Source organism: Saccoglossus kowalevskii, chromosome 12, assembly GCF_978046115.1.
Source record: "Saccoglossus kowalevskii chromosome 12, keSacKowa6.1, whole genome shotgun sequence".
In the NCBI taxonomy this organism is placed as follows: Eukaryota; Metazoa; Hemichordata; class Enteropneusta; family Harrimaniidae; genus Saccoglossus; species Saccoglossus kowalevskii.
In genome coordinates, this window is record NC_140652.1 from 21,093,898 (window position 1) to 21,108,621 (window position 14,724).

The window sequence follows — 14,724 nt, forward strand, 5'->3', positions numbered from 1 at the left end:
ACAAAGTGGTATGTTCCAGATCATTACGGTTGTCATCCGGTTGCCATGTAGTATTCAGACAATGATCGAGCACTTCGGTACAAGTATAATCCATTTGCCCGTGCACTATTCATGAATTGAATGAACACGTTGAAGATTTTCCGAATTCCACACGCGTATAAATTCGACAGTCCTCAAAATGCCAGAAGCCGCATTTCAGGTTCTTAGGCTAACCGAAGAGGGCGTACTTATGAAAAGAAAGCAGGTAAAAGCTAATTTACGTACAACGGCTGTTGCGTCACTGTTTTGCTCACAGAAGGTAAATATATTAAGACCCAACGCCAAAACAACACACAGTTGTTTTCTCTCAATTCTATTTTTAGTACTATTAACAGTTATGTGCATTTCATAGTTTCGCTCAGGTGAATAAAATCTCGTATATTTGCACTAATTCCTCACAAACTTGTTTGGCCGTGAAGACACGCTCATTCAAGCATTTGTTTACCAATCAGGGGATATAAATACGTGGCTTTATCGCCTTTGTTGATGGGACCTCGGACTGACAATACATATGAAACAGTATCGAATAATTGAAGGTACACAGTACACCGAGACGCCTTTGGACTAACCACTATGAGACAAGGGCAGCCCGAAATTGACCAGCACACTCGCAACACACTTATGACAGAGGGGATACTCCTGCTTGAAACAGAATGAATACTAGTAGTGTATCAGTGTGTGTAATTGTCATATATTGCATTTCAATAATAGGCCAGAAATAAAAACAATGGTGCCTTAATTCATTTTGTGGCTACATTGGTCAGCAACTATTTTTTTACTTGAACAAATCGACTTTTGTACCCTCGTAATGAAGGACGTCCAATACCATAGTGCACAACAGGCACATTTTGACATTAGTGTTTTCGCACGTGGACGCCAACTCAAAATAATCGTTCTTGTCTTTTGTCCCTAACGCATTAATAAACCAAGTTCGACAAGCCGCCAGAGAAGTATGTTGCGGGGAAGTCACAAAGTCATCCAAGCTGTTTCATCGAAGTTACGGTACCGTATTTTGAAAACATTTGCCAAAATTTAATGTTAAAATTTCCATTTTTTGACTAATTATACATAACACAATGTTTAAACAAAATGGCATTTTTACGACTTTCTAAAACCCAGATTGTTGAAATAACCTCCCATACAAGTAAACAATTTGTGAAAATATGCTTATGACTCCCAGCTTTATTACAGTCAATATGGATAAATTCTGATTATTTTCATTCATATGTACGTTTCTGCATAAACTGTGTATGCCCCTGTGTTATAATGATATTATCATTACATCTTTTATATAGCCTAGGGAAATCCGAATGTACGTTCTTTGGCTTGTACTTTTATGACCCGGAACAATCCAGGTGTACATCACTTAGTTTGTACTGTTGTAATGCATTACCCGGGGTAACCAAGGTGTACATCACTTAGCTTGTATTGGTATGATAGATTACCCGGGGTTACCAAGGTGCACATCACTTAGTTTGTACTGTTGTAATACATTACCCGGGGTAACCAAGGTGTACATCACTTAGCTTGTACTGTTATAATACATTACGCGGGGTAACCAAGGCGTACATCACTTAGCTTGTACTGTTATAATACATTACCCGGGGTAACCAAGGTGTACATCCTTTGGCTTGTATGGGTATGATAGATTACCCGGGGTAACCAAGGTGTACATCCTTTGGCTTGTATTGGTATGATAGATTACCCGGGGTAACCAAGATGTACATCACTTAGTTTGTACTGTTGTAATATATTACCCGGGGTAACCAATGAAGGTGTACATCACTTAGCTTGTACTGTTATAATACATTACCCGGGGTAACCAAGGTGTACATCCTTTGGCTTGTATTGGTATGATAGATTACCCGGGGTAACCAAGGTGTACATCCTTTGGCTTGTATTGGTATGATAGATTACCCGGGGTAACCAAGGTGTACATCCTTTGGCTTGTATTGGTATGATAGATTACCCGGGGTAACCAAGGTGTACATCTTTTGGCTTGTATTGGTATGATAGTGTCACAGAACGCTATATCAAAACCAGTACAACAGATCACTAACCACCAGTACTCGCTAGCTACTCTGCCATCTTAGCTCCCTCTGTGTATGTTCATTCTGCCACAGAGGGCGCACCTCGTAAAACCAATTACGCAAATTAATGTCAGAATAAATAATAAGAATTCATGACATCACTCCCTTTTCAAGAGGAAACTTATAAAGTTCCTGCACAGCACATGAATTCTGTTACAAAGGGAATATATTACAAATGACGAGTCAGTCAGTCTGAATGCGGTGTCCATACATAGTCCTTAAACTGCTCTACTTAGAAAATCAGATCCATGGTTATCTGAGCCCTTAAGGTAGCGAGACTATTATTTGCATACTTGTTTTCATCTTCTAATTGTGACTAAATGACTACAAATAGACCCGGGAAAGTATATATTTTTAGAATCGCCAGACTTCAAGCTTTTCACAAGTGTATTTTGCATGCCCGTATCTGCATTATACGACGCGTTACTCAATCAAAGGTGAAAAATTACTTTTTCTGTAAAAAAAATAATTACGCATTTACGCTGGCGATAAGAAGTATTTTTTTCACTTTTCCTAGTTGTTCAATAGTCTGGTAAATTGAATGTGTCTGGTCAGTTTTATTCAAGCAACGCGTTTTAAAAAATAGTGTGCTGAATTTCAATTACTGTTTTAGTCACATTGCCCCCAACTCAAACCACAACTCGTTGGTAAATAATCGATGAAATAGTTTGTCTGGACACATTCAAGTTCCTCTCATTGTCACCTTAAAGCTGTGAAAATTTGGTGTTAATCCGACGACAATAAGTATACGTTATTTTTTGTTAAAGACCTTGTATTTTGAAAAACATAAACTCCTAGAAAACGTCCATGAAGTAACAGCAAAGATTTTCAAGCTTGTTTATCGGCACAATCAATTTGTTTTCCCATTAAGGTCTGTTTTACCATGTGTAGGGGCATCCAAATGTGTAAGGCTATTAGAAACCAAAAAAAATAGAGGAATGGGATAGCTATAATTGGATAAATTCGGCATATAAAAACACCAAAATCAATGATTTTTTTCAGTGGCTGTGTGACCTTGTGTCTGACACATTCATATGCAAATGACTAATCTGTGAAACAAACAGGGGCGGAGACAAACCACTCGAATGTTTGGAAACACTCATTGTGTGTCAGATAGCTACTGATAACACATCCTAACATTGCTTTGTCTTGAGTTTATCTTTGAAACTTATAGGCACACAGATTAAACCTGTATTGTTGATTTTGGAAAACACTACTGAGCCTGCCTTGCTTCCCTTCAGAAAATATACATTTTAACCAACTTACATGACATTCTATGTTATGTTGACTTTATCATATGAAAGTTTATAGTGCATTTCATCAATTAATAAATAAATGTGAAAATCGTAATTTTCAACACAAATAATAGTCTCGCTACCTTAATACATTCAACGGTAAATCGGTACTTCTGCAGAAACATTGGCCGTCACATTATTTTGTCATTGATGAATTTAGCCTTGTCAACATACAACAAAGGCTGATAATCTGTCTGGAGATTCCACACAAATACATCATATACTTCTTTACAGACCACACGATCGCCAAGCATTTCTTTTCGATAGTCGAATATGCCTTTTCTCTTTGTGACAACTTCTTGCTAGCATAACTCACAGGGAATAACTTTCCATCATGACCTTGTAACAACACTGCTGCAATCCCAACATCAGAAGCATCTGTACGTAACACGTAAGGCTTGTGTGAATCATGCATCCTCAATATAGGTTTACTGGTTATTACGTGAATAAGAATTCGGTAAGCCTTCTCTTGTGCTTCTCCCCACACAACTTTGATGGGTTGGCCATCTTTGTTAAATCAGTTAATGGTACGGCAATAGCTGCATAGTTAGGTATATACTCCCTGTAAAATCCAGTTAGACCAAGAAACGACCTGACTTCCTTCTTAGTCATGGACCGAGGAACATTTCTAACCTTTTTTACATTATCCTCGTGTGGACTCAGAAAACCCTGACCAACTCGATGACCGACGAAATCAATAACATCAGAAGCTATTATGCACTTGGATGGTCTAGCAGTAAGCTGAGCATCAGCCATCCTGGTGAACAACTCTTTTAGTGCAGTTAAATGCTCACACCAAGTGATGGTGGGAGCCAAAATATCGTCAACATAACTAACCACCTTACACGTCCTACTCAACATCTTTCTGACACCATGGACCAGGGTTGCACCAGAATTCATCATTCCAAATGGCATTTTCAAAAATTCGTACCAAGGTACCATCTTGGGTGACAAAAGCTGTTTTGTGTATGTCCTCCAACGCCACAGGAACCTACCAAAACCCCTTACTAAGATCCACCTTAGTAAAGTACTTGTCTTTACTGAGATCTTGGAACATATCATCTGTCTGTAAATATGTGCATATACTCGTGCACTAGACAATGAACTGAATGCTCCTGATCATGAGTCAGGTTCCTGCCGTATTTCACGTCAGCTACTGACTCTTTTGACATGCAAGAATTCAGCACCAACAAGTCATCATCATGTACAGTGTCTACTTCTAAAGACTCTTCATACTCTATGACAGCTGCACTAGCAATGCCCAAGACAGGCAGATTGTTATCAGCTTCACTACTCTGCTCATTTCGTTGAATATACTTCTTCAGCGATTAGCATTATATGTTTTGTACTTTCCACGTACCTTTACTCTAGTCATTTACACCAATCACACTGTCAATTTCATACGTCCCCTTCCACTGCATTAATAACTTGTTAGCATCAGTTGGTAGTAGAATAAGAACCATTTGTCCAGGTTCAAACCTTCTGACTTTCACCTTCCTATCATAGTAGTACTTCTACCGTTGCTGGGATTTTTGCATCTCTACCTGTGCTATTTTTAGTGTCTCGTCCAAGCGCTCTCTTAACTCAAACACTTACTGTTTCTAATTTCCGGTTCCTCAGTCTCTGTTGTCCAGAGTTGCTTCAAAATATGCATAGGATATAGTCCTCCCATACATCAGCTCAAAGGGAGCAAAACCTGTTGATTCTTGGGGCACTTCTCCATAGGCGAATAGCAATGCATTGATGTAGCGGTGCCACTGCTTTGGCTGCTCACTGCACAATCGCTTCAACATTGATTTTAACGTACCATAAATATTATTAAACTTTTCAACCAGCCCATTACACATTGGATGATAAGGGCTGGTTGACAGTTGTCTAATACTCAACAGACGAGAAACTTCACACATACACTCTGACACAAACTGAGTTCCCATGTCATATAAAATCCCCTCTGGTATACCTAGGCGACTGTACATATCAACCAGTGCTTCAGCTACATCCTCTGTACTTATGTTTCAGGGGTATTGCCTCTGGATACCTGGTAGCATAGTCTACTAATGTCAAGATGTACTTATGACCTTTTTCACTAGGAGGGTGAATAGGACCAACTAAATCAATAGCAACCCTTTTGAACGGCACATCTATCAGTGGCATCTTCTGAAGAGGGACTTTTGCAATTTTACCTTTAGGTACTGTTCTCTGGCAAATATTGCAAGATCTACAGAATCTTGTTATGTCACCATGTATACCTGGCCAGTAGAAATTGCTCAGGACTCTATGACTAGTTTCTTGATTACGCAATGGCATAGGTACAACCATCTGCTAAACAGACCTACCCTGATTCACATGAAGATGAGCAAATTGTCTGTATAGTATACCGTTTTTCTCCAGAAACATAACTTCCTGGTTACCTTTAAACTTCGGTTCCGTCAAGGACCAATATTTACTGAGAGATGGATCATCATGCTGCAATTTTACTAGCTGAGCCTTATTTACATCTAATGACTTACCCTTGTCAGGTACACATACATTTCGTTACCTTTCTTAGCCATAGCACGAGTAACTACTACACAAATTTCTTGCCATTGTGGGTCAGGATCATCTGGTGCCCTGGCTCCTTCAACATTACCAATGACTAGATCATAAATAGCATCAGGCAAACACTGTGCCTCCACCTCACCAGTGAAATACGGGGTGTCTACATAAAGCTTAGCTATAGGTAATAGATTACCCGGGGTACCAAAGTCCCGACCAAGGTGTACATCCTTTGGCTTGTATTGGTATGATCAGAGGTACATTATTGGGGTTTGCAACAACGGTGACATGATACCAAGATCCCATCACAATCTCGCTCTCGCATAAGCGTTCCAACTCAGAAAAATGCGAATGCGCATGCCCGAGGTAACTAGGATACTGGGATGTCCAGGTGGATCAAAATAGCTGCCCACGATATGACGGATTACGAGAACTATATTTTCTGTACATATTCGATGTATTACATTTTTCACTACGATAGTGGCAAGAAAAGTTTTATTTTTTTCATTACAAACCTTGAACATTGATATATGTCATGTCAGAAGGTCGTAGCCTCAGTCTCGCTATCTACGAGAAGAGACTTGAATGGGATCTTGACATGATGTCACAATACAGTACTATGCGAGTTGCAAACCCCAAGTAATGTACCTCTGGTATGATAGATTACCCGGGGTAATCCAAATACACATGATTAGCTGGTGCTGCTATGAAAGTTGTTGGCCTGCGGAGTGTTATTAGCCACCCCCATTAACACACATACCTGTACGATCCATGGCGTTGTCGGTACGACACCAAATTGTTGACACCGTGTCACATGAAACGGACGACAACAAGACACGTAATTTATATAGCCTGAACGTATTGTTGCATGATGACCTCTATTACTATACACAGCTAGTCAATAAATAATAACGGTGTCGTCAAATAAACTATCTTTATATTCAATAAACTACTTTTAAAAAGCAATAAAAGATAAGAGAAACGATCCGGGTTTGCCGTTGCTATAAATGTCAAAGGAGATTAGAGTGGGTGAAACAGTGTAGCACATTGTCGCAATTCACGTGGGGGGGGGGGGGGGCGGACGTCCATTTTCATCGCATGGCAAGCATCACGGTGAAAACAAAGGCCGAAAACTCTCAGAAAACGGTACTTTGGGATGGTTGTTGCGACTCCCCAGAACAGAGTAACAATATTTCCCCCTGCGTGTGTAACTCATATAAATTTGATTGTTCAGGATTACTTCAAAGTTGAGTTCCTGTTGTTTTCTATAACTTTCACAGGCTCCGTTCCTTAGCAGCGCGCGCAGAACTGGTAAAAATACGTGGTACAGTGGTGCGCGTCTTAGCAACGTAGAACGTCTTGTGACGTAGTCCGCCCCCGCCAGTGGATAGTCGTACTTTGCGCTGTTTATTCTTACACACTCTTTTTAGTAAAATGCTAACAAGGATTTTGACACGTTCTGTCATCATATGAATCAATAACATAAAGAAGTTTATTTTTAAAATGTATAACAATAAAATTATATGTAAAATGTTATTAAACTCATTATTGTATATATCGAAGTAATATTCACCCATGAGCCTTTGCATTTTTAGCGTGTGTTGTTATCGTCGCATGGAACTCAATTCCAGTGCGTGCGCAGGTGACGACCCTCCCGCTTTAAACTTTTTCTTTGTTAGATATACGACACATGACCACATAGTCCCATAGACACACAGTTAAAAAAGATAATCATCATTTTTCTGGAGCCCTTGAGTGGTATAGATGGGACATGTGAGTGTTCTGCAAAATCGAAAACAACCTCTTTCCACTGATTTTGTAAATAACAATTTAACCTCCTTATTTGATATATATCTGACCCTCAGTCGGAATACCGTCTCTGTGCCTTTGATGTGTGAAACTTCCAAAATAAAAAAGGTTGTTAATCGTTTTATAGTCCCCCTGCTTGATGAAGGCGTACAATTACAACCAAACATTGTTGTTGATTTGAACGACACTGACGTCACATATATACGACATCTTATGACGTCATGGAAACGCCTCGTCACTAGACGGCGCAATTTATAGGAAATATTGTTAACCGCGTTTCGCAGTATAGCGGTTAACTATTGTCTGTTCGAGATGGCAAACAGGCGGGTATGGTACGTGGGGTCACGTGAGAAGGGGTATTTATAAGTGGTTAGCATACATTCGATGGTTCAATTATTTGGCTTCAGTTTACAGACTGAAACATACATTTTACCCATACATGTTATATACCATAATAAAGATCTTGTTTCAAACTTTGGAAATATGGCAATTTTTTTTAAATTATGCAAATACCAAGCGTGATCACAAGAATAAGCGAAAATGGAGTAAAACGGTTAATGACGCAATTAATAATTAATTTGCAGCACGACTGAATATTTTTTTATGTAAATTTTATAGAGGGGTGCTTCATGTACAATGTTCTTCGTTTTTTGGCAACTATAACTTGTTTTAATGTAGCCTTATTTCAAATGTTTGGACGTTAATACCTGAGTAAAAACAACGTGTCTCTATATAAAAATAAGCAAAAAATCAAGACGAAGGCAGACAGAAATAAATCCAGGAACATTCCTCCAGTACTCTATATACCGGTAAAGTTGACCAAAAATGGCGACGATCTGAATTTTCGTTTGTTAGAAATTGCGTACTGAATGTGTAGAACTACGTAGAAATCAATTTCAAGATAAACGCAAAAAACTTCCAAGATCAATGAATCTCAAACTAGGCCTAACAACTTTGAAGATATAAAGTTATAATTATTGAAACATGTCTGCCTAGCAACCATCTACTAAATAATGCCTTCTAATGTCGGGGCTAAATGTTATACGCGTTAAAGGCAGGATGGAGGACAGGAGGTTGAATGTCAGTCTAGGCCAGTCTCGCTACTGTGCAGTTTTTAATTGGTTGTTTTGTAAGTTTATTAATGTTTGTTGTATAATACAGGGCGACACCCGCCACCTTCCCCTGGGCACGTTCGACAGTGCGACGGGAACAGGTTTCCAAGGATTTTTGTCCCCAAGTTTTTTTATTCCAGACCTGGTTTTTCCAGTAACGGGGGTTGCTATTTTTTGTCGATGTTTTTGTCAGTTATTTTAAATGTTAGTTGATTTTTTTTTCGCAGTTCATGCAATTTATTTTTTCTCGCATTTAGTTGTTTTCAATCTATGCACTTCAAGTTGAACACTACATGCAATGTAATGACAGCCGTTTTTAGTCGGCTTTATTAGTGTGTTTTTGTTAAATAAATGGCACCTGGCAAGAACCTTACCTTATGTAAGTGTATGTTGTACACTGTCGGATGTGACGAGTCTAGTAAAGACTGGTGTATTATTGCTCGCAAACCTACTCAAAGAATTTAGCAGTATTACAATTGGAGCCTGGTGATGCAAAGACTCAAAACACACAGTATGTACCCGTGAGTACCAGTGAGTGTTACCCAAATTACACCCTCACGAATGTGCCAAGATAATCGGAGTCTGAAATATGTTATATAGTCTCAGTATAATATAGTCATATCAACGGCTAAAGTTGTCGGGAAAACGGAAATCGTCGTCTCTGCTGAAGGTTGACTGACGGGTGCATCTACGCCATCCTTGACTGTGGCGGATGTGCATGGTTACCTATAATGCAGGATTCTTCTGTTTAGTTTCTTTCTCAGTATCTCAGTGTATTTTATTTCGGACCTTGTCATATCGACGCAATCTCTGTTTTGATTGGCGTCAGGGTTCAGTGTATTCCACGACATTTTGACCCCCTTTGGGTGGAAACCTTTGTTTCCGGTTTGGGTTATTCCGGAGATGCACTTATCGCGATACCAGCGCAGACGATTTTTTATAACTTCCACTTCGTTTTCCATTCTAGTTTCTCCAAATCGTTTCACTTTCTCCCAGAACGTCTTGTTGAAATATTTATAAAGGTGAAAATCAGCGGAGTTCCATTCTTCGATTTTTGTCGTTATTTCCGACCCTGCATGTTCACTTGCTGCAGCGCCACGCACGTTCAGAGCGAGAAACATTACATCATCGACGTCCCAACACATTAGATGACGTAGCAACACCATCGACTCTTCAAAATATTCCATGATCAAAACCAGGTTGAAAACGAGGTTTAATTTATGAATCGCGCCCTCAAGCCTATCGATGTCATTCCAGTCGTTATAAGGAATTCCCAGATCAAACATGTAGTTATTATGCAGTAAATGTTGTCTGAAGAAGTATTTGTCATTTCCCGCTAAATATGTCTCCAATTTATTGTCGCTGCTCATATTTAGCGTCAGACGGTATGCAAAATAGCCAAATGCCGATTCGAATTGCGTCACTGGGTGGCGCAGTATCGTTATAAACGCGGTGTCCGGTGGCATAAGTTTCTTCATCTCTGAAAGAAAGATTTTACATCGGTTATTACTGAGCCGAGCGCGAGTTGGGTGCGAAAGATGCATTGATTGTATTCAAAAACTAACTTCTTTTTATATAGTATGTTGTAAATAGCGCCACCATTCGCATCAAGATCCATCAAATGCACGTGAGCACTTTAATCTGAACAGCGCCACTAACGTCTCATACTAAACGACTTACCTGGAAAATTGAAGACTGTGTGGTGGGTTAAGATGTTATACTCGTGCCATGGAACATGAATAATATCCGTGGAATTAAACTTGTGCGGGTAGCCGAGTAGGTGGCTTCGTTTAGGTAGGACTAATGTCAAATTGTGTTTGTCGGCATATCTGAATAGTATGTTCTGCAAGGTACTACTTCCGGTCTTGTGTGTCTTCAGCATAACGATGTTTGTCCTCGGAGTACACGATAAAGTCACGGGGTCAGTGACATCCTTGTCGCCAATCAGCTGCGAGTAGATACAAATGTGTTGCAGCATCATGGTAAAAGATTACCACTAACATATGAGGAAGGGTCCACTTACTACTAGTATGTGCAACGACAACTACAACCTATATCTATATATATTTAATAAAAAAATGTGGCTCGACAATTGTTATCCTTTAATAATAATCACCTTGAGATTCTTATTATTATTATGTACTACATATCAATACCAGACGCCTAGCAGACAATGTTATACCATGGACAGACAGTAATCCATTAAGTACTGTAAAAGGATTAATAATTCACTGGGTTGTAATTATGCTTATTTCGCTGACTGGAAAATGCGCTAAATTAAAACCCAGTGAATTTGTGAAATTGAGCATAGAAAACATTATCTAAATGATAAAACCATGAATTTAAAACCCACTGAATATGCCTGAAATTTAAACCCAGTGAAAATTAGTCATTTTACAGTACTTTTGAATTATTTCTGTACATATTTAATGTTAATGAAAACATGATAAATTAATAGCGTATACCAATATTTACAACACAACTGGTGCTGGTAATATAATGTTTTATGCAAGCAACGCACTGGTTGGTATAACTGTCAAAATCATAAATTACCATTGTTTTTATTGATTCAGACCGGAAACATGTATGAATGACAACGCCAGTACTCAGAGTGTTTCTGTATAGTATAGTACGAGTGTGGTTGATAAATAAATAAATAAATAAATAAATAAATATATAAATAAATAAATAAATAAATAAATAAATAAATAAATAAATAAATAAATAAATAAATAAATAAATAAATAAATAAATAAATAAATAAATAAATAAATAAATAAATAAATAAATAAATAAATAAATAAATAAATAAATAAATAAATAAATAAATTAAATGTTTACCATCAATGATTTATCATATTCATCGTCGCCCACACTTCGTGTTATGGCAACTGCATTTCTGTGTGAAGTAAGTTAAAAAAAAAGAAATTGGAATGGTTATTATAAATTACGTGTTCATATATAATGTTCGCACATTATATAAATAACATTTTATTATCATACTCTGTCTCCATGGTGGCACAATCATTTAAGATAAGGGCTAATCGAGAAACTATCACATACTAGTAAATAGACCAGACCCAAACAAACCAAAAAAAATATCGCTGAGCGGCGAGCGATTCTTTTTTAAATTATGAGACGAGCGAAGATATTTAGTTTTTATCGCTCTTTAATTTATTTATTTATTTAGCTAGTTATTTAGTTATTTAGCTAGTTATTTAGCTAGTTATTTAGCTAGTTATTTAGTTATTTGGTTAGTTATTTAGCTAGTTATTTAGTCATTTAGCTAGTTATTTAGCTAGTTATTTAGCTAGTTATTTAGTTATTCAGCTAGTTATTTAGCTAGTTATTTAGCTAGTTATTTAGCTAGTTATTTAGCTAGTTATTTATTTAGTTAGCTAGTTATTTAGCTAGTTATTTAGTTATTTAGCTAGTTATTTATTTAGTTAGCTAGTTATTTAGTTATTTAGCTAGTTATTTATTTAGTTAGCTAGTTATTTAGTTATTTATCAAATTATTTAGTTAGTTTTATTAAATTTTGTGATTATATAACATATAAACGGGATCAGGGATGAATTTCAACAAAACATAAAATTGCATGAATAAGATTAAAAAATCATGTTCTAGGAAAGCTCTGTCATCTGCACAAATTCCATTCTCGAGTTTACGTATCTGGCAACACAAATAACCGATTTTAGAAAAACCTCGTCTTGCAATCTCCCATTTAAAATAAATATACATTCGGAAATGTTACAAGTGTCTATTCCATTTGTTTCGTTGTGCTTGCTGAATAATCTGATGTCAACCTGATGCAGTCAAAGTAATGCGTATACATATTATATCTGACAGGCTGAATACACATTGCTCCCAGTATATGTAAATACGATCAGCTAGGATCCGGTCGCAGATTGCAATCGCATAATTCATTTCAGTGTTACAGTGTACTTATTATTCTAAAAATGCGTATTTGTTTTTTCTGAAATAAATACATTTGTATATACAACTACGATTAAACCAGGAGCCAAGCTGCCAATTGATCAGACATTCGGTACGTTTAATCGTTGACACACATTTGAAAAAAAAATCCGTCAATTGGTTACAATGTGGCCCAGCATGTAGACAGCGGATTTTAATATTAGCAGTCAGAGCTGACGTAGTTCAATTGACAAACAACAGCGGTTCGTTGTGTTTGCTTTTCTCTTTGGCTATACATGTATATAATAGAAGCATTATTCGACAAAACAGATTTGAAGGGTAAATATGGTTCAACGGAAACAAAACGGAATATCTATATATTTACGCATTATAGTAAGCATTCACAATTTGATCCTGTCGATTAGAAGCAAACACAAACAACAAAAACAAGAATTGTATCTACGAGAAGTTTATATTTCAGCACCCGCTCGTTGTATCTAAAATGCACTGGAGGAAAGCAAATTTGACGAAAATGAATTTGGTTTTGGTTTTATTTTGTTTTTCTGATTTTTTTTTTACGTTTTCTTATAGTTTACGCAATGAAAATAACACCTGACTACCGCTACAGTAAAATAATCGTAACCCATCACCCCGGTAAAAGTATTCGGCCTGATATTGCACAGAGCTCATTTTCGCTGCCACTCGCTCGTATCGGTCGTGGCCCAGTATTAATTACCATGGTGTACTCACCGAAGTATATTGACGTTGGCCACTTGCAGAAATGACGTCATCAGTACGGAAAATGCACATATCACACCAAATAATATCAATATTTTTGAGTAGACCATTTATGCGACGTGACTGGTAACTCGCTCGGCGAGTTCACAGGAAGATAACGAATTGTAATGAGCGTAGCGTAATCCAATATCCGTCACCTGATTGAACAGCCTCAATTTCACATCACACACAGCTGTTCGCAGTGCCTAAGTGCGTTCAAACTACTTGTTGACGAACGATCGGTGGCTATAAGAGGAAAGATCAGTTAGTCGGTAATGGGCATACGACGTCTCTGGGAGAAATTAGCCTACTAGTACTTAGCGGGAGATAACTCTGAACGAAGTCATGTGCCATTATTTGCCAAAGGTCCTATATTCGCTACCGATTACCCGCGCGTACCGTTTATGTTCTCATTGTAACGTACTTGCGTGTGAAATACTGCGCCATACTACACCATCTGTTTATATCATTCGCTAGTTGTATTTTTGTAAATCCCCTAACTGCTTTCCATGGTACTAATATCGCAATGGAGCGCTGAAGCCGGACTCATTGGTTATGAAAATCATGCAATATATTTTTATAATGACTAGTAGCTTCGCAATGATTGGCTTTTGCGATGATTGGCTTTCGCGGCAGATACTTGTCTTTTTATCGGAGTTGAGAAATCTAATGTTGTATGTGTTAATCTGGGAATATCATGTATAATTAAAATGACACAAAATATATGAGATATGTAATTATATGCTTAAATAGTACACCTAAATGAGTATTAGTTTTATTTACGAAAATATGTGTTCACAACTATATAAACCGGCATGGAAATTCACACCACCAATGGAAATTCACATAATTTTGTTTATTGTGTACGTGTACTATGATTGCATATTTTATTACATACACATTCAAAATATTTATCATATAACCTGGACAATAGAAAGCATTATTTTTTCCCCTGTCTGTGTAACTTCATATTTTAGTATAGGTAGTGAGAATGCATATACGTTAAGGGACAACGTCAAAAGATCGATGTCGGATAAAAAAAACTTATTTGCTTTAGTTTGGGGGTGGGGTGGGGGGGGGTTGACCTCAAAAAGTTTCCATCCTACAAAAAAGATTTTATTGTTTAATGAAGTCAAAAAATCATGGAGTATT

The 14,724-nt window shown here is 37.5% G+C and overlaps 1 protein-coding gene across 1 annotated transcript; it reads right to left on the reverse strand.

The window, feature by feature from the left end:
- Positions 1 to 7,426: 7,426 nt before the first annotated feature.
- LOC144356724 (galactosylceramide sulfotransferase-like) lies at positions 7,427 to 13,696 on the reverse strand. Its single transcript, XM_078011405.2, has 4 exons — positions 13,546 to 13,696; positions 11,722 to 11,779; positions 10,561 to 10,828; positions 7,427 to 10,360 (listed from the first exon to the last, which is right to left on the reverse strand). Exons 1-4 carry the CDS (start codon positions 13,641 to 13,643, stop codon positions 9,603 to 9,605), a joined length of 1,182 nt encoding a protein of 393 aa, XP_077867531.2. The 5' UTR covers positions 13,644 to 13,696; the 3' UTR covers positions 7,427 to 9,602.
- Positions 13,697 to 14,724: the final 1,028 nt, after the last annotated feature.